Below are 21,058 nucleotides of genomic sequence, written 5' to 3'. Positions count from 1 at the left end.
CTGTGACTACCCCTAACAGCTTCCCCTTGCACCTGGGTGGGGTGAGGCAAGCATGACAAAGCGCCTTGCCCAAGGGCGCAACACGGTGGCGGGACAGGGACTCGAACCCACGCACGTCAAACAAGCTCTCAGATTATGAGTCCAAGGCCGTAACCACTGAGCCACCGTGCCCTCATAGCTATCAGCTAACCTAGCAAGGACATCACATCGCCATCAGCTATCTTCAGTAGATAGCAATGACCTCACAGAGTAATCAGCTGTCTTCACATACTCTTTGGAATGGGAAATGTTACGCTGAGATTAGACTTGAAAAGTGTTTCCCCACAAATATGCCCACGGTACTCCCCAACCCTCTTCTGAAGAAATTTTTTTCCTTGATTATAGGGCACATTTCTCCATGGAAGCAGTAAAATGTCAGTCAGTCGAGGAATAAAGAACCTGTCTAGCATAAATTCTGGGGTATAGGCCTAGTCCATGTAGTCATCATGGTAAATCCCCCCATGTTATGCAAATGAGTGTTTCTGACCAAATTTAGGCTATACAATATTTTAGCTGACAAAGTCGCTCCCAAATGTTAATAATTATTGATCATATTAGCTTGAAATTGGCAATTTTTCAAATTACAAATTTTTATTCACGCTTCGGGCACATTTGTTTACTTCAATGTTCATATTTGATTATTTTAACTTGAAGGTGCCATATTACGGAATTCATTCAAGAAACGTAATTAGGCTATGACAGCTAAACACGCTAGTACTTCGCTTAGTTTCAAGTTCAGCATGTGTTCATCCACCCCACCCACCCATCACAAAGAAATTTACGCCACTGCTGTTAACATGCACCCAATACACACATTATGAAGTCATCGCTGATCAAGGGGCCTGTGCGTTCATTTTACCCCTGGGCCAGTAATGGCTCTCGGCGGCACTGTGCCTGCGAGTTGAAAATTTTGAACTTTTGAATGTTTGCATAATTAGTTGTTATCACTTTTGATATTGTTTCAAGAAACTGTGTACCAAAATTAGTTGTGATCAGTCATCAGTCGTGTTCATAAAAATGGGCAAGTGTAATTATGCGCAAATACATCTTCGATACCTTTCCACAAAGACCCCTCTGCATCAGTTATTTTCATGTTAATACTCATTTGGTTTAGTATAGCTATATATACATGTATATATACATTAAATAGCGCCAATCCGGCTTGAAGTGGGGGGTTCAGCCTGAATTGTCAAAAAGTGGCTGAAATTTGCCAAAAGGTGGGGACAATCATGTCCCTCTGTCCCACCCTCTTGGGATTGACGCCCATAGCTATGTACAGTACTAAGGTTTTATTCTGTGATTATACATCTTCTCATAAAGCGGCATACTGGCGTCAGCCATATGGCTAACATCTTCCTCAATGTTGCCCTAGAGGCGTCTCTCTAGGAGGACCGAAGCAGGTGCTCTGTAATGCAACATCATAGAACCCTCCTTCATTGCCAAGTTTATTTCCTTGAATCAAGCCATCTGGTGCCATCCATGTATGAAGAATATCATCCCCACTAGGCCATTGGAGTAAATCTTCTGTAAACGGTATGCCAACGACAGCACAATACTTGCGCATTATGGACTCTGGGTGGCGCTGTAGATCGTCTGCATCGATGACGATCGGATTCATTCCTTGGTTCATGAGGTACTGGTACAACTCATAATGTTCTTCCAAGCCATACTTTGGTTGACAGACTGGTTCTGGTAACTCATGGAAATTGAATGGCTCTTGTAGTTGAAGAAATCGCTGTACTAATATTCTCCACGATTTGTATAACTTGTGAAAGGAAAGTGAGAAGAGAGAGGAAATAAATAGGAAATAAATAATGATCAACAACGATGCAAGTGTTCTTGTTTTTGCAGGAATTCTTGCTTTCTTGAAGTCCATCCCACACTTTTCTTTATTTTCAGCCCATTTTGGAGGCTTTTGGCCGAGATTCCCACACAAAACAAAACTGGGAAGAAGAGCAAAAAAATAGGGAAGGGGAAAAGGGAAGAAGGAGAGAAAAAGAAGGAAGAAAAAACTAGGGAAGGGAGAAGAGAAAAAAGGGAAAGAAAGAGGGAAGAAGAGAAAGGGAACGGGAGAAGAAAAAAGGAAAGGAAAGGGGAAGGAAGGATGCAGCTTCAAACAAATCTATACTACTTTCATTGTGAAATTTGCACTCTGAAACAGGCTGATTGTTTAGCTTAAATATGCCAAAAACCAGGAGCTTCTGGGGGCTCCGCCCCCTTCACCCCACCAAGGCCCCTGGACCCCACCCGTTTAACGCTTTACTACAACATTCATAACCGTTACTATCATCTCTTCACATTACCCTTTTATACCCTTATTATGTACCTTTATATAACCTGACATGTAAAAGTTTTTGTAAATGTTTTGTGTTTGCTGGACATGTACTTTGGTGTAAAGCGCTCCCGGGAAAGCGCTGTGTGCCCGGGTATAAATAAGCATTTGTTTGTTGTCGGTGTTGTCCCTACCACCCCTGCCCCCTGGGTGTTTTAATGCTCTTTATAAAGCCTACCTTATATGGATGCCTGATAATGAAGGTATGTTGGTATCCCTGTGGAAGCCTATCATATTGGCCATCCAATGTATAAGAAGCATCTTTACAGAATACTATCTTCTTGCCTGGATAGTCTGCCTCTAAGGTTTGTTTCACCCAGTCATAGGTGCAGGTGTCTGGTACGAAACCTGAAAAGACATTGTTTATTTTATAAGGGTCACTGACAACACTATTAATTAAAGGCCCATTCAGTGATTTGCGCATCCAGACAATCATAAAAATCATCAAAATTCAGATTTTTGTACCTTTGTCATTGTTAAAGATGTGCTAACATAGCCTGCTAGTGGTTCAGCCGAAAGCTGTGTGTTTAAGACAAAAATAAGGAATTTACACAAAGCTGTAATTTATATAGGCCTACTCACAGTATATAAGTTAGCTACTTGTATTTGAATGAGGCTTCAATTTCGTCAATACTGTTGTTTTCTTTGTTTTTTGCCAAAGTTTTCATTTCAAAAATACAAAATAACAATTTGAATGACTTATCCTTCACTTTTAAGCAATTTATAAACAATTTTAATTTTTTTACATTTCGCTAGGATCACTGAATGGGTCTTTAAGGATCACTGGCTCCTGGGACTAGCACGAATCCCGGCTCAAATATGATACCTTCTCCTTTTGTTTTAATAAGAGCTTTCCTCATCTCTCCTCCTCATCTCATCTCACATCCCCTCATCTCATCTTTTCTCATCTCATCTCATCCAGGTATGGCAACTTTTTGGAATTAAAGGGGCATTTCGTGATCCACAGCCTCATCCCCCCACTTTTCCCCAAAAAAGTTGAGATTTTTACACCACTGGATACCTCTGGCTACATAATGTTTATGTACCAATGGTGCACCAGAACGAAATTACATTATTACAACACATTGTCTATGGAGCAGTGTAATACACATAATCATGCATAACTCATAAGCGCAAAATCGGAATCAACTGAAATTTTGGAAATAAGCTTTTTCATGGATATCTACTGAAAAATGTCATAAAAAGAGGATGCTAGGATCACGAAATCCTCCTTTAAGACTGGAAGTATTATTTGCAGACTAATATTTCTGTTGATTTTTTTTAGCCCGGGTTCTCAAGATTCTAAAAAGTGACAGGGGTTATCGGATTTTGATGGTATGTGTGACTACCATGGGAACGGTTGATGATGTATGAGATACTCATGATGCGGCATATTACCTGTGTTTGATATTACTACCTTGGAGTTGGCAAACCCTGCTCCAGTTTCCTCTCCACTCCTCCCCTCATCTCTTGTGTTTTGCTATATCCAATTTCAAGCCCGTCGAATGAGGTGCTGCTGAAAGTGGGTGTCTGGGGTGGGGTTTGAAGGGGCAGGCTCCTCATGGGGTTTAAGGGGGCAAAGCCCCTTTAAAGCAAGTGTACTTAGTAAAATTAATGTACAATTTTTGTAAATTTCTTTATTTTGTTTATTGTCATTTTTATTTTTCAAGGCTGAAACGTGGTGCGACCATGTCCGCACGTACCTGTCACAGTGGTTCTAACAATTAGCCACTCCAATTTAACTGCTACATTATTATTACTTTATCAGGAATGATTACGGTTGGTCAGCATTAGGCGCGTGAAAGTCGATACCGAGCTTATCGTCCCCCGCCCGCGTCACTTTTTGGAGACCAAAAATACCCGCGTCCAATTTTCAGGAATGCCAAAATAATTCATTATTTTCAAAGTATCAGTGTTTTTAGCAGTTATAGCAATTGGAAACATATATTTTTGTTTGTAAAACATATAAATTCATAACTTGGAAGCAAACCCAGGCTCTTTTCTATTTTTTCTAGTCCCTACCTTTCGTGAAAATTTCTTTGTCGCATTTATTTCCATTTTGCTTTAAATCAACACGCATTTTAGGTCAATAATGAAATCTGATAAAAAAATAAAAAATGAAAAATGAAAAAGTCACCTCACCAACCTGGAAAAAAAAGTGACGATAAACTCGGAATTGACTTTCATTGGCCTTATGAGATATATATTTACACTGCAGCTAGCTTTAAACATGTGAGCCAAGAACATTTGACATTATTATGTTCTCAGAATCTTCCTTCCTATACTTTGTACAGAGTTGAAGAGTCCAATATAACCTAATATAATCAACACTTGGACTCAAAACTTGGACTGTGTTGGATAGGCTCATTTTCCCCAAAAAAATTTAGTTTTCTACAATTTTTGACCAAAACTCATTTTTGATTTGCACATTTTTGACCAAAAATTACATATTTTACCAAAAGTCATGTTTTTGACCAAGAAAAGATTCTGAAAACATAATAATGATAAAATTGGATGGTTTTTTCACCCAATACAAAATTTATTGGTCTCACTATGAGTTTAAAAATATTGGACTTCGTCTCGTCCAATATTTTAAAACTCATAGCTCGACCAATAAATTTGTGTATTGGGTTCAAACCATCCAATTTTATATCAAAAATCAACCCATATCCCCCTATAGACACTCTATTTGATTCTAACCTTTAGCAAGATCCACTTTGTCGGTACCTACATCATTGGTTTTCTCCAAGAAGTTATCATATATTTTACTCATTCTAGCATCTGTTGTCTTCTTGCCTTCTGGACCAAAATAATATGCATATACATATGGCTCAAATATGATCTGAATACCATCCACAAAGCTGAGGCATTTGGTAACGGCTGTGGACAAAGTTCGCGGGATGTACCATAGCATGACACGGACTTGATCCTGAGATGATTGGCTTCCTTCCTGGCTTTCTAGTGCTTTCGCTTCCATTGTGAACTATCCTGCAAATAGACGAGGCAAATAGAGAACACAAAACATAATTGCTTTAGTCAAGGAATATGGTATAGGTCCCTGGCCCTAGGCCCCAATGGGCCCTAGGCTATAGACTTTAGGGTTAATGCTTGGCCAGGGGGTACGGTGGCTGTAAATGTGTATACTCACATGTGTGCACTTTTGAAGATAAGGCCTTAATAGATCGACAAGCGATTTTACAACAGCACTATACCATGCATGCAGAATCAAGTTACAAGTTCAGGCCCAAGTTCAAGATCACATAACATCCTGGCTCAGTGCCTTCCTAACATGCATGCCTCATCTAGTGTCTCTATTTGAGCACAAACACATTGAATTATCACCAGGCAATCAAGACAATTGAGGTTGGCAATTTATAACAGCTAGCAGCCTCAGACCCGTTCCCTAGTACTGTTGGCCAGTAGCGTAGCCAGCGGGGGGGCAGGTGGGGCAGAGTGCCCCCCCCTGACAAAAAATGAAAGAAAAGTGCCCCTCTGACAAAAAAAAAAAAAATGATAGAGAAAATCAGGAGGGCAAAGGAAAAAAAAAAGGGCAAGGAGCCCCCCTTTCTAGCAAAATTCAGGGCCAAAATAGTGTAAAATACAAAAATTTTCCAGCGCTACGCGCATGCAAATTTATAACAATAAAGCCCTTTTTAGCGGATAATGGGCGAAAATAGTGTAAAATACCATTTTTTTTCAAGGCGCACGCTAGCACATCATCCCAATAAGGCCCTTTTCGGGAAGCTCAAGACATACAGTCTCTATGTATTGTATGATGCAACTGCAATTTTTTAGTCTGTGCCCCCAAAATTTTATTTTGCCCCCCCTGACCAAGAAAGCTGGCTACGCCCCTGCTGTTGGCCCGTTTTTTTGAGGGGGGTGCCGGGGGGTGGATCTTGAAATTAATAGTCAAAGGTGCCAGCCGAGTTAACAATTAACCATAAGAGTCACATCTTTTTTATTTACCCGGCTGGCATTTCTGAAAAATGGCGTGAACTGAGATATTTGGGTTGAAAAATGCAGTTTTTGTGATTTTTTCCCATTTTTCACCAAAAATGCCAACAAATAACTTTGAAAGAAATATAATATGAACTTCATATTTGCTGTGGAGAATACATGTTACATGTGTATTCAATATTTGTTAACAAAAAAATTCCATCTTCATATCTTGATGCTATTATTTTGGGTGAAATGCATTATTTTGATGATTTTGTTCAATTTTGACCCAAAAAGGTTAATTTTACATGGTAAAATGGAATTTTTTTCAAATTTAAAAATTTTGAATTAAAAAGTATACCAATGCATTAATATGAATGTGCACATCAAAAGAGTCTATCACGACAACTTCCTGAAACCAAAAGGTTTTGACCTATGACCTCTTGAAAATCGAAGGTCAACATAAAATTATCATTTTTTGCAGTTTTCCTATCAAAATGGACTGAAAATGTCGGGAAATGGGGTTGCTATGCACTATGGTAAATGACCAACCTGGTACTCTTGCAACTATCCCGAAATTGTGGTACTAGTTCATATAAATAATTTTAGTTGCAATAAAAACTTTTAGTAAACAATAAAAATTGCATTTTTAGCTCAAAATTGCAGCATTTTATACTGTTTGATTTTCAAGAGGTCATAGGTCATCGAAGCTGCCATCGATTCACTTTTTTAATGTACACATTCATATCAATAGGCCTACGTTAAATTTTTTCCCATGCTTTATGTGCATGTACAATTCACATTTTTTGGTCAAAATTGAACAAAATCACCGAAATAATGCATTTTTTGGTCAAAATAGATGCAATTTTTTTAGTTAACAAAATTGAATATACATGTGACATGTATTCTCCACAGCAAGTATGAAATTCATTCTAATATGCAGTTTCAAGCTGTTTCAAAGTAATAGCTGTTTTAATAATTGACCTGTAAAAAATCATAAAAACTGCATTTTCAACCCAAATATCTTATCCCACGTCACTTTAACACCATAAGAAAAATTCAAAACAAACAAAAAAGCTACCTGGTACTAGTTTAGTAGAGCTTACTATTTTCCACAGCAGAACACAGAACCATTGACCATTGTTGACTTAGTTGTAGCAATGACCAAGGTCCAACCTCAGGTCTCACTAGTTCTCAAGTCAAGTGTGAAGTCCAATAGCTTTGAACCTTTGAAACCTGATTTTCAGACTATTTGTAACTTTTGTTAAGGGTTAGAATGGGGGGGGGGGCAGTCATGAATATAGGCCTAAATATAGGCCTACTGGGGCCAAATTTTTATACCAAAATAGGGGGGGGGGGTCATATTTTTTACACCAACATTTGAAATATCCTTTGCGTATAGCCTTTATACTAGGCCTATTGATCAAAATTGTTGCATAATTCAATTTTTACAGAAGGCCTACAATCAAAATTGTTTGTGCACTGTGTGCGAGCGAATTTGTTACAATAAAAATCGCACTCCACAAATATTTCTTGACCTTTTCAGGAAAATTTGTTTTGGGTTTCCAAGGTGTGGAATTTAGTGGTCTGGCATTTTCTTTGGAGGGGGTCCCAAATATACTTGGGGGGTCATACATTTTTGGAAAGAAAAATGGGGGGGGGGGTCATAAAATTTTTGATGACCAAAATGTAGGGAGTCACAAGATGACCACAGACACTGTATTGTAGACAAAAATATGAATCAAATACTGGACTCACCAACGATTTTTTCAGTAACGTTGCGACCTGTTCACCGGGTCTTCATCAGACTGCGCAGAGACTTGACTGATGGTTTGGTCACGTGATGGTAATCGGCGAGGAAGTAGTTTCACGGTGGGGTCCCAGGCGTGTGATAGCAGGAAATGGAGGCCCCCTTCTTGTTGAGTGCTGGCTGCTCAGCTCTTTCCCGGATGGATTCTTTCACTCCTCTCTCAAACCACCTCTCCTCCTTGTCGAAGATTATGATGTCGTCGGCATTGAATTGGTGGCCAGAGAGTTTTGAATGGGTGAAGACTGCGGAGTCCTGGTTTTCGTTGGAACTTCCTCTCCGGTGTTGATTGAAGCGAGCTTTAATAGACTGTTTTGTCTCTCCTACATAAGACTGGGCACAGCTAGTTTCAGAGCATGTGAGTCCATAAACTAGGTTAGACTGTTTATCTTTTGGAATTTTGTCTTTTACGTGCACCAGTTTGCTCCGTAAATTATTAGAGGGCTTGTAGGAGGTAGCAATGCCGAATGCCTTGAAAGTGTTTTGATTCTCTCTGAAAGGCCTGTGGAGTAAGGTATAGTAACTCTGGCTTTGCTAGCAATGACATCTCCCGTGTTATTTTGTTGTGGGGTGTCTTTGGTTGTGGCGGCTTTCTCGAAAGCCCAGTCTGGGTAGCCACACTGTTGAAGGGCACTGCGGACGTGATCTTTTTCTTTCCTCCGTTTCCTGCTATCACACGCCTGGGACCCCACCGTGAAACTACTTCCTCGCCGATTACCATCACGTGACCAAACCATCAGTCAAGTCTCTGCGCAGTCTGATGAAGACCCGGTGAACGGGTCGCAACGTTACTGAAAAAATCGTTGGTGAGTCCAGTATTTGATTCATATTTTTGTCTATTTTATACTACTGGATGACTCAAAACATTCATAATCTTGACACTGTATTGTGTTTATCTTATACAAAAAGACTGATTTCAATACAATTTTAGCCTGGTTAGGGGTAAGGTGTCTGGTGTATCGGTGGTGGTGGGGGGTCATAAAATTTTGTTGCTGAAATAGGGGGTCGCAATTTTATTGACATTGACTTTTGTAAATCCCCCAGCCCCATTTAAGCCCCATTAGGTCAGAATAAAAAGTCAGCCTGCAATAGGCGGGTCATAAAAAAATGACTTTGGTCACTGACACCGACTGGTCTACTGCCCTCTGTAAATACCACCACTCCAAACAACCGGAAGCATTCACATTGAAACTAGTCAAAAACTAATCTTGACACCAGGAAATCTGAGAGTGAAAGTGGTGCAATTTGCTGCCAGAAATGTTGCCGAATTCGATAGTTTTACCGAGTTGATATTGATTTGTTAGCCATCAACATGTCGAATGATAATGTCCAAGTGCATAAGATTGTTGTGGTTGGAGGAGGAGGTGTGGGCAAAAGCGCTATAACCATTCAATTTATACAGGTCAGTGCAATGTAAACATGGTTACTTTGGTAAGCTTACTCTAAGCTTCCTGAATGATATCAGTTTGTATTTAAAACACATGAACATATATGCATTCATGTAGCTTCTAATACTGCAACTGCAGTTCATGAAGTGATCTTGATGGCTTGATCACTGAAACTTAGTGAATGAGCAGATTATTTCTAATTTTCTTATAAATCAAAGTTCTACAAAAAGTATTGATTTTAACAAATTAAATACACCACATGAAAATTGAAATTTTTTAATTATTGATTTTAATTTAGTAAATTATCTGCCCAGCCCCCAACCAAGGATTATTAAATCAGGATGTGACACTTCGTAATTTGCATGTGTCCAATTCATATGTTAATAGCATATTGTTATTAAAATGATGGTCTGACCTGGACAGAGGGCGTTCATATAAGGCTAAGTAAAAAATAAAACATGTTTCACGTCCGGGTTTTCAAAAAAAGGAGGAAGAGGGGCTTTTTATTTTCTATTTTTTATCGCAAAATTGGTGTAAATACCCATACTTAGAGCTGGTTTTAGCGTACAATCTGTACATACAATAATGCCTGGAAAAAGGAGGAGGCCCTTTTTTATTTGTTGTTCTGAGAGTTAGACCGCCTCTAATGATCACAAAACCTTCCTAAAATGTTTCTTGTATCTTAACAAGGCTATAGAAAGCATCCCAACTTCTTAGACATATTTTTTGAAAAGTTATAACTGAATTTCAAAAAAAAAAAATTAATTTGAGAAAACCTCAAAAAAGGAAGCGGGAGGGGACGTGAAACATGTTTATTTTTTTATTTGGCCTAATAGACGTTTGATCAAGGGACAGAGTAGTTTCCGTTTGTATCGGCTACCGAACGAAACATAATTATTAATTATGCACATTCCGACAAGACTAGCTTTGTCAGGCAGCGTGAGGCCATGACGCGTGAGGCCTATGTGCGAACGTACATTTTAACAAAAACAATATTATTTGAAGTTTTAATTTAAAAAATTACCCTATTTTACTAAATTACCATGTAAATTAACCGTAATTTACCGACTCACAACACTGACATGAATACAAGTTTTAGTATTATTTAATAATATTATTTCCTCTATCGTTTGATGTACAATGGTAAAGGTTGGGGGGGGGGGCAAAATAGTTTTGTACTTTTAAATATTAAATTAGAGGGGGGGCCATAACAGTTTTAGGTCCATTAACTTGTGAGACCGGGGGTCAACAAAGTTTTTGGTTCACGAAGAGGGGATGGGGGGTTAAAAAATTTGTAACACGAAAAAATATATTGTCACCTAACCAAAGTATTTCTGAACACTCCCTAAACTTAGTTGATTCTTCAGCAAATGTTATTTTTCAGTGAATTTTGCTTTTATTCTGTGTTAAATTATGGCAAACGGAAACAATCAAAATATGATGTAGCTAGGAAACAAATACTATAATCGCTCCTGGGTGTCACCACCCATGCATACTTTTAATGTAGGCCTACCGGTATAGGGGCTTATTGCCAATCACAAAGTTTGAAATTGTTTAATGTAGGCTACTCCCTTACAGAATACGTTTATAGGCATGCTGGCGAAGTGACGTACTTAAATCGGATTAACTATACCATAACAATAGATGAATACAATTTTGACTATATCGCCCGCACTCACGTTCATGCAGTAGGACCTACCGATGCATTGAACCATAGATGTCAAAGAAATGCTAATCACTTGCACCTGTAAGATTAGTAACTAAAGAACGGCATTGTATTCAATCTATTATATGATTGAAGACAGGTGCACAGACGGCTTGACGTGAGCCTATGATTTTTTTTCTGGGGTCTTGTGGTGTACGCTGGTTATCATCGATGTTGAAGTGCCTATAATAGTTCAATGTAAGAAAATGAGCCAATAGCGTGATGAATAAAGATCGGATTTTTGGATTATTAGTGGCGGTATACAATTAAATGTCAAAATTACGGTGCTATTCTACTTTTCAACAACAATTCATACTGGCAGGCTGCACCAATAAGTGTATTAGTGCAGATTGATATTTTTCGGGATACTTTTCCACAGGGAGGAAGCACATGGCAAATACTATTGCCGCGGGTGCCATTTTGGAAGGTCACGTGAAGTGTTAATGATTTTTTTAATTCAAATACTCACTGTATTTCATATCTTATGCTTGTCGTATATTTCCTTTCTATTATCGATAGTTAGTTTCAATTTCGACATTACTATATCAACAAGACATTCCCTTATCAAATTAAAAGACTTTCTTGCAGAAACAAATCACTGTGGCCTGATGGGATCATAGTAGTTGACCCACTTCCGCCCGGTCTAACCTTGCTTGGGGGCTTTTTACTATCTTCAACAGGTTCGATTCCCTCAACTTACGACACCTTTATGTGGTGACCTCAATCACATGGGCTGAGTAAGAGTTGATGTGAATTATTCATAACCGATCGATACCTTGCCTCACTTTGTTGAGAGCAAGCCAACAAAATTTGCCATAGGTTTGCGTGGCTAAACAAAAGCCGTGAATTTAGTGTCACCCCCCTGCCCCAACTCAACACAAAAGTTGGTAACCATGTGGGTTACCAAATAGCGCCGAAGAGGTAATTTTTTGGTAATTCAATTACAACACTCGGCGAGGACCGTGGAATTGGCAAAATAGGGGCCCTATTTTGTTACAAATTGGCCATTCATTTCTGTGTAAAATTGCAATTGCAAAGGCTTTTTTTGTTTTTGTCAACGTTATCATAGTTTTCTGTTCTCCCGAAGCCATACCCCTACATTAGGCACGTGAAAGTCGATTCCGAGTTTATCGTCCCCCGTCCACGTCACTTTTTGGACACCAAAAACACCCGCGTCAAATTGTCAAAAATGCCAAAATAATTCATTATTTTCAAAGTATCAGGGTTTTCACCAGTGTTAGCAATTGGAAACATATATTTTTGTTTGTAAAACATATAAATTTATAACTTGGAACCAAAACCAGGCTCTTTTCTAACTTTTCTAGTCCCTACCCATATAAAAACATGTTTATAAATAACATGTATATGACTATGAGTGTGGCTTTAAATCAACACGCACTTTAGGTCAATAATGAAATCTGATGAAATAATGAAAAATGAAAAAGTCACCTCACCAACCTGGGAAAAAAAGGGACGATAAACTCGGAATTGACTTTCATGGGCCTTATACATCGAACAACCGAATACAAGCCCAACGTACGGACCAATATATTTTTGTAAACATTTTAGGCCTATAACAAAATGTATAATTTGTACAAATTGTACAACTAAAGTTTCTACCCTATGACCTATAAAAGTTACCTGTTATCAAAGTGTCCGCAAAAAACTGGTCATCGCAAGTATCTTTGATGCTGAAAACTATTCACGCAGGGACAGGCCAAAAACCTTACCTCGATCGTAAAATCCAGCCGATGCATGTCATAAATAATTCATTATTCCATTGTTGATTGTGTCCATGTATTGTTATTGCACCTGCGATCTCGCGCGAGAGCAGTTGTCAAGCTGAATTTATACTCGATCGCTGGATCACCATGTGAATTCGCCTCTCAAAAACCTCTACGAGGTTGTTGCATCGAGCACGCTGACTGGCTTAGCAATTATCAAAGTAGTTTTGTAAACCAATCAGGTTAGACGTACTTTACTGGCGAGTCACATTAATTAATACCGTAAAAGGCCGTCACGTTCATTGGTTGGCTTACGATTTCAAAGAATGGCTTTTGCAACCAATCTGTACGGGTTATATGCGCCCGTCGGAAATTTTGCATAAGTCCACGATGACGTCATGCCCCAGCGCCACGAGGCTGGCTTTTCTGCGAGTGGTATAAAGTCAATTTCACACAGGTCTGTGATTTAATGGAGCACATCCACAGCGCATTTGACAGATAAAAATGAAATGGGCAATTCTGAGCAACGGGATTCCATGAAATGGACGATTTATGTTTACAAGTTATTCTACAGGATCGGTAATAATTAATTAACAGCTGGTCTGCTGTATTTGAAGTGCATATTGAAGTTTGTAAGTTTGTGACTTCGTATGTTATGTGTAATTGATATTATAGGAAGCTTAAATTGGCAGGCTCTCATGCAATGTATCCGTCTCTTCCGAACATATATGGGCGTTCAGGGCAAGTCATACTGAAGTATGACTTGCCCACACAGGGTATACCCCTACATATATGTAGCTTGAAGAAAGTGTTTGCAATTTGTAAATGATAACCTATACCAAGAACTTCTGTACCGTATCATGTTTTTGCTTCACAACAATTTCAATTTTCATAACAATTAAAGTAAGGTGAGCTGGGATAAGAAAAATATATTATAACTTCTTAATAAAAATATTTGAAAATTTCCAAAAATTAGTAAAGGTGGGACGATATACATACATTTGCCTTAGAAAGTATTGAGAGCTCGGAAGTACAAGCAAATAGAAGCAGACTTGGGGTCCATTTCACAAAACATTACGAAGCTTCGTACTCGAAATCGTTCGTAACGTACCACGAGTCGTAAGTTTCATTTCACTAAACTTACTTATGAACAGTGCCCTTCGTAAAATGGAGTTACTACAGGGATCCTTCGTAAAGTTACGTCTAGTATTGGGTATTCATATCTGTACGAACAGTTAACTTTAAAACAAAGGGTTAAAAGTTTATTGAAATACACACCTGTTTTATGTTTGAGATTCAGCTGAGCATGTCTTTTTTTGTATTATTGTTTTATTATCAAAATGCATTATATTTGAATGCATTTTATGCATACTTTTAACATAATAATAATATTGTGTGCAGATAATGTGAGGTGTGTCACCATTGGTGGGCAAACAGAAGTGAACACTCCTAATTAGTTTATAGACAGTGTTCGAAATAAGCACTTATCCTCTTGTCCTCTTGTCCAAAAATCACTGGGGACAACCATATTGAGCTATGTACTTATCCCCTGGACAACCACTATTTGGATTCTTTGCACTGATATATATTTTGGGGACAACCAAAATGTTTTGAGGACAAGCAGAATTCATGCTTTAGTTGTCCTCGGGACAACCTCCATATTTTCCTTATTTCGGACACTGTTTATATAGAAATTATGGAGTTTAAAATCAGCCTGACTGGTTGCTATTTTTGTTGGATATGAAAGGTACACGTAACACGTCTAACTAGATCCTCAGATCAGTAATACCGATTACATATTTTTAGATTCCAAAATTGGCCCGATCAGATTCCGATTTTTTTTTTCAAATTTTTTAAAAAGCTAACTAGTGCCCTTGTGGAATTCGCCTATTTACATGTAGATGGTCACAAAGTTTTATTTTATTTTGTATAAAAAAGCTAACTGTAACATGCATGTCAGATATTAAGCAGCAGGCCTTGATAAAATGTCAAAACATGCTTGAAGTGCATTGTATAAGCCGCACACAGTAAAGGGTGACAAATTTGAACCTTAAAATGACATGGATCCATTACCTGTGAATATGAGAACTCATCCATTGAATTGGACATCTCCTGAACCTAATTATTATTGAATAATATTTTCATTCTTGATTTTGGAGATTTATTTTCAATTACAAAGTAACCATTTGGCAATGACCGATCAAATTGATAAACAAAGCGACAATGACATGTGATGTGAGATTAAGGGGAAACCCTGTGATGACATTCGATTGACGGGCCTACAATGTATGAGGAGAGATTTTAAGAAACCCCACCCCCCCCCCCACTTCAGGAATGTATGATGTTAACTACATGTATATGTACATTGTACTGTATGCACAACTTGAAGAAGAAAAAAAACAATCATGCTGTAGACTCTACAGTGTAGACTTTACAGTGTAGAGCAAAAGCAATTAATACTGGGCAGCCAGTCCAAGCTTCTGTGCAGTACAAATGTATGCACTGACACAATGTCAAGCATGTACATTGTACACCTGTGTCAGATAATTAAATAGCAACATAACAGGAATTGTGTTAATTAGAATACTGAGGTCATGAAAAACAAGTTGGCTAAACTCATAAGCTTCCTGTACATGTAAGGGGCTGTGCAATAATTACGAGCCCCTGGGGGTAAAATTTGTGAACAGCTCGCCAAAAATCGCTTGCTCGCCAAAAATCGCTTGCCCCCCTCTCGACCCAACAAAAAATCGCCCCTCCCCTCGGCCCGCCAAAAATGTTTGCCCCCCCCCCTTGTGCATGCCAAATTTTTGGAATCCCAATTTACAAACCTTAAAAGGGCATTTCGTGATCCACAGCCTCATCCCCCACTTTTCTCAAAAAAAGTTGAGATTTTTATACCACTGGAAACATCTGGCCACATAATGTGTATGTACCAAAACTTGCAGATTAATTCGTTTAGCAAAAATATCGTCAAATTTGAATTTTGTTGTGGTATAACAGAAAGAAATTACAATAGTGGCCTATGGAACAGTGTAATACACATAATCATGCATAACTCGCAAACGCAAAATCGGAATCAACTGAAATTTTGGGAATAAGCTTTTTTCGTGGATGGGTTCGTGGATATCTACTGAAAAATGTCATAAAAAGAGGATGCTAGGATCACGAAATCCTCCTTTAAATGGTCTAGATACAATGTACACGCAGCGAGCAGGAAAATTTGAATATTTAAGCGTTTCCGTACTGTTTTGCTAAGCCTTTTTAGAGCGTTTTATTTAAAAGGTGCCCCATGAATGTGTGCCAAAAATCGCTTGCCCCCCTCTCGGCTTGACAAAAATTGCTTGCCCCCCCTTTCGGCTCGCCCAAAATTTCTTGCTCCCCCCCCCCCACAATTTTACCCTCCCCAGGGCTCATAATTATTGCACAGCCCTAAGTACTAGGTGACCTGAAAAAAGCATTATACGCATTTGTTGCAAGTCTTAGCATGTGTCTGGATTCTGGAAGTGTTTGCCTAGAATAAAGTGGCAAGTTCTCTGTGTCACGGAAAAACAGAAAAATCCACAGAATTTAAGAAAAAACGGAAAACACAGACATTTGTGAAAAACATGTTTTTCCTTGAGAAAAATTAAAAATAATGAGAATGTGAGGTAAAAATAATGAAAATGAAGTCTTCAAAGATATCAACCTTAGTATTTTCTTCTTTTACCATTTCACTAACCTTTACGAAGTTTCGTTAGTCTCAAAATCGTTCGGAACTTACGCCTCGCCATAAGTTCCATTTCACTAAGCTTACTTACGAACGGTACCCTTCGTAAGTAATAATAATTTACTACAGGGACCCTTCGTAAAGTTAGGTCTAGTTAGTATTGGGTATTTGTAACTTTACAAACGATTACCAGTACTAGAGTTACATGTTTGTACAAAGGATTAAAAGTTGAGTGAAATGGACCCCAGATCCAACAACTGTCACAAAACTTTGCTATTTTGTCTTGAATATGTTTTTGCAACTTCCATTTCATATTTGGTATTAAATTAAGAATGTATAAATGCCAGGACATCCTTTGTCAAAATAACCTTGGACATTCTGAAAAATGCTGTCATCCACCCCCACAAAATTCATGTGAAATGTCATCAAAGTGTTAAAAATCAGAGGTTCAGGAAGATTTTTAATAGGGGGAATATCGATATGAGGCTTTCTCTGAGGTGCAGACTGCTGAGGGGGGTTGGTGTGGAAGGAATCATGTCCCTCTCCCACATAGAAGCTTTTGAAATTAATGCATGCATGTATGAATTGTTATCAAATTTACCTTTGAATCTAAAATTATGAATTTTACCCTAAAATTATTTTACCCACTAAAATGCCCGGTTCCGGAGCCACTGATTATGGCATCATGAAATTGTTTTGAATTGTCATCATACAACCAGAGTGAACCAGTACATATTTGCCATTTGAGGGGGTTTTAATGCTACCTATTTCGAAACTGGACATAGATATGAATCATGTGACATGTTTTGCAGGCGTGGGAATTTTCAGGCTTTTTTTTTTCAGCCTGTTTTGGACCTTTTAAGGCCGAATTCACACGCTTTCTCAGATCTTATGTCTGGTTTTGTGACATTGTTTGATTCATTTTGAAAATTGGTGATCCCAGCAAAAGTGTCATTGTAAAAAAAAATATTGTAAGAATCGCTTCTGACTGAAGGATAAGCAAATTGTCGTTATGTATGTAATTTATTTTATTTATGAAAAAAAAATGGCAAAATGGAAGTTATTTTCTGATAATGAAGTAGCAAAGTTTTGGTGATAATTTTAAGTTCAGTTTTCTAATTTATTTATCTGACTGTCAGGACATCATAATACATAAACTAGTCTTTTTAATTCGGTCTTCAATTATAACTTTACCTGTCGAAAGGTAGAAAAACCAACTCAGTCATAATGATTTTAAAATGTATGCTTTGGACCATAAAACTTTGACCATTTTTGACAGGCAAGGCTTGAAGTGGACAGTAGTCTAGGGGTAATCATCTCAAATCCCGGAGGGGCACTCGACTTTGGAAGTGATGGGAATGTGCGGATCAGCAGTCTATCTATGTTCTAAACAAGGGATCTTTTGGTGAGAGCCTAGACACCAAAAAAAGGGGGTCTTTCTGTGAGAAGGTCCCCCAAAAGGTGGTCTTTGCATGTATGAATTGTTATCAAATTTACCTTTGAATCTAAAATTATGAATTTTACCCTAAAATTATTTTACCCACTAAAATGCCCGGTTCGGAGCCACTGATTATGGCATCATGAAATTGTTTTGAATTGTCATCATACAACCAGAGTGAACCAGTACATATTTGCCATTTGAGGGGGTTTTAATGCTACCTATTTCGAAACTGGACATAGATATGAATCATGTGACATGTTTTGCAGGCGTGGGAATTTTCAGGCTTTTTTTTTCAGCCTGTTTTGGACCTTTAAGGCCGAATTCACACGCTTTCTCAGATCTTATGTCTGGTTTTGTGACATTGTTTGATTCATTTTGAAAATTGGTGATCCCAGCAAAAGTGTCATTGTAAAAAAAATATTGTAAGAATCGCTTCTGACTGAAGGATAAGCAAATTGTCGTTATGTATGTAATTTATTTTATTTATGAAAAAAAATGGCAAAATGGAAGTTATTTTCTGATAATGAAGTAGCAAAGTTTTGGTGATAATTTTAAGTTCAGTTTTCTAATTTATTTATCTGACTGTCAGGACATCATAATACATAAACTAGTCTTTTTAATTCGGTCTTCAATTATAACTTTACCTGTCGAAAGGTAGAAAAACCAACTCAGTCATAATGATTTTAAAATGTATGCTTTGGACCATAAAAATTTGACCATTTTTGACAGGCAAGGCTTGAAGTGGACAGTAGTCTAGGGGTAATCATCTCAAGTCCCGGAGGGCACTCGACTTTGGAAGTGATGGGAATGTGCGGATCAGCAGTCTATCTATGTTCTAAACAAGGGATCTTTTGGTGAGAGCCTAGACACCAAAAAAAGGGGGGCTTTCTGTGAGAAGGTCCCCCAAAAGGTGGTCTTTCTGTGAGATTGGGGGAAATCTGATCAAAAAAGGGTGTCATTTAGTGAGACTGGGAAAAATTTTAGGTCAAGATATAAAAGTTGATACATAATTTTCAAATATTTAAATCAAATTTTAAAAAAGAAAGAAAAACAATGAAAAAATGGAGTCAGTTAGTGAGAGATTATCAGAAATTTTCCCAAAATTTGTGAAAAAAGGGGGTCTTTTGTTGACAGGAAAACAAAAACGGGGGTCATTGGGTGAGAGGGAGTTCAGTAAAACAAAAAAGGTGGTCATTGGGTGAGAGGTACTAGTTGAAAAAATAGGGGTCAATGTGGCGCACATCCCCGTCACCAGGGTTCAATTCGTTTAAAATTTTGCCTAGCAGTTTTTGGCTAATTCATCATAATCAGGATGCAAAATCATACAAATGCAAAATTGGGTAGCAGTTACTTAAAAATGTGGAGCAAACTGCTATGCGATACAGCTGAATTCGAACCCTGCCCCATACATGTACATGGAAACCTTTTTAGTGAAAAGGGCCCTATCAAAATTGGCCTGAACGCACAGGTCACGCATTGTGAACACAGATCGATACTGTCAACGAAGCACTGAAACCTATGATACTATCGGTCGAATTATTTTATTTTGACATACGACTCGTTTATCGCTATTTTAACCACTTTATCATTGTGTTTTATTGCAATCAAATACACACCTTTATTCTGTATTACTTATTTTACAATACTGTGGTTACACTTACAGAATAATAAAAAAATTCAAAATTTAATTACAATTTGGCCACAAATACGATAGAATATACACGAACTTTGCGAAGAAGCTTGTCCACGTTATGCACAATAGCTCACTTAACCTCTTCAGCGGGTTGTTTGTTTACTTTCTGATCGACTGGCTTTGCGCATTCAGTGTGTCGAAATGTTTATGTCTGTGCAAAAGACTAGGATATGATGGCCTGATGACTAGATTTCAGTCAGACTTCGAATTCACAATGTTTTCTTTCTTGAACACACACAAGTCTTAATCTGAAGCCACCAAAATGAATGTTACATCAATGGAAAGCGGTCACTTTGAAGAAATTTTACTCAAGAGATCCAAGTGATTAGATGGCACTGTTTATTTTTCTGGTGAATAGAAGCTGACTAGAAGCTCCCGGTTTTTCAAGAAATTTTTGACTAGAAAAATAAAAAGTTTACCCCTATACGCGAGTCTAAACAAGTTTTGTGCATGTTTATTTTTGAAAAAATCAAACGATCACAGTATAGCTCCATGTAACTAGCAGATCCAGGTTATATCACTACAAATTATGATTCGGTGGCAAGAGATGTCAAAAAAGACCAGATTTTAGCCCGTGTTTCTATAGGAGTTCAAGCGTGGAATAGCTCGGAAAATCTTAGTTCCCTAAAGGTTTCGATATGGTCACCCATTTTAGTGAGTGCCCCCCCCCCCGGGTCTCAAGTAACTGTGAAAGAAGGCATTTTTACATGATTTAAGATTCATTTTCATGCAACAATTAAAATAAAAACTATTGTTAATTATTTCCTGATTTGGGTACCAGTACGCAGTGTCCGAAATAAGAAAAATATGGAGGTTGTCCCGAGGACAACTAAATTATGAATTCTGCTTGTCCTCAAAACATTTTGGTTGTCCCCAAAATATATATCATGTTTTTGAGTGCAAAGAATCCAAATAGTGGTTGTCCAGGGGATAGCTCAATATGATTGTCCCCAGTGATTTTTGGACAAGAGGATAAGTGCTTATTTTGAACACTGCTAGTATGGTAATTTCAAATTTATGCAAAGGATTTAGACCTACACAGTACATATTTACATGTAAAACACATTTTGCCCAAACTTAAGAGGAATGTGAATTATGTGAAAACAAATGTACCATGAAAACAATCCCCTCTTACAGAATTAAAATTTCAATTCAATCAGGTGGTGTTATTATTAAGCTAGTTGATTTGTTGTGATTTTCAGTCATTTCTCTTGAGTGCAAACCAAGTCTATAGGAAAATAATTGCACAATTATGTTTGTCTTTTAATGCCTCCATTTTCGTACCCA

The 21,058-nt window shown here is 37.9% G+C and overlaps 2 protein-coding genes across 2 annotated transcripts in view; one reads left to right on the top strand and one right to left on the bottom strand.

Moving 5' to 3' along the window:
* Positions 1-1,396: 1,396 nt before the first annotated feature.
* On the bottom strand, positions 1,397-5,589 carry LOC140139282 (uncharacterized). The gene is made up of 4 exons (XM_072161062.1): positions 5,520-5,589; positions 5,072-5,359; positions 2,550-2,719; positions 1,397-1,804 (listed from the first exon to the last, which is right to left on the bottom strand). Exons 2-4 carry the CDS (start codon positions 5,346-5,348, stop codon positions 1,397-1,399), a joined length of 855 nt encoding a protein of 284 aa, XP_072017163.1. The 5' UTR covers positions 5,349-5,359; positions 5,520-5,589.
* A 3,704-nt stretch (positions 5,590-9,293) lies between these two features.
* LOC140138903 (ras-related protein R-Ras2-like) overlaps positions 9,294-21,058 on the top strand; it is a 57,127-nt gene continuing 45,362 nt past the window's right edge. The window contains exon 1 of the mRNA XM_072160688.1: positions 9,294-9,516. Within this exon, the coding sequence (XP_072016789.1) occupies positions 9,427-9,516 (90 nt within the window). The 5' untranslated portion in view covers positions 9,294-9,426. The remainder of the gene's footprint in view (positions 9,517-21,058) is intronic.

Source organism: Amphiura filiformis, chromosome 18 (genome assembly GCF_039555335.1).
Source record: "Amphiura filiformis chromosome 18, Afil_fr2py, whole genome shotgun sequence".
Classification (NCBI taxonomy): domain Eukaryota; kingdom Metazoa; phylum Echinodermata; class Ophiuroidea; order Amphilepidida; family Amphiuridae; genus Amphiura; species Amphiura filiformis.
Note: the sequence above shows the minus strand (reverse complement) of the source record. Positions and strands in the feature narration are given on the sequence as shown.

Bases quoted from the DNA above. Each gene is read 5' to 3' on its own strand.
- LOC140139282 (XM_072161062.1), bottom strand. From the start codon at position 5,348: ATGGAAGCGAAAGCACTAGAAAGCCAGGAAGGAAGCCAATCATCTCAG. The intron at 2,720-5,071 runs GTTAGAATCAAA...ATGTCTTTTCAG, and splicing joins CAAAGTGGATCTTGCTAAAG to GTTTCGTACCAGACACCTGC. The intron at 1,805-2,549 runs GTAGGCTTTATA...TCCTTTCACAAG, and splicing joins TTATCAGGCATCCATATAAG to TTATACAAATCGTGGAGAAT.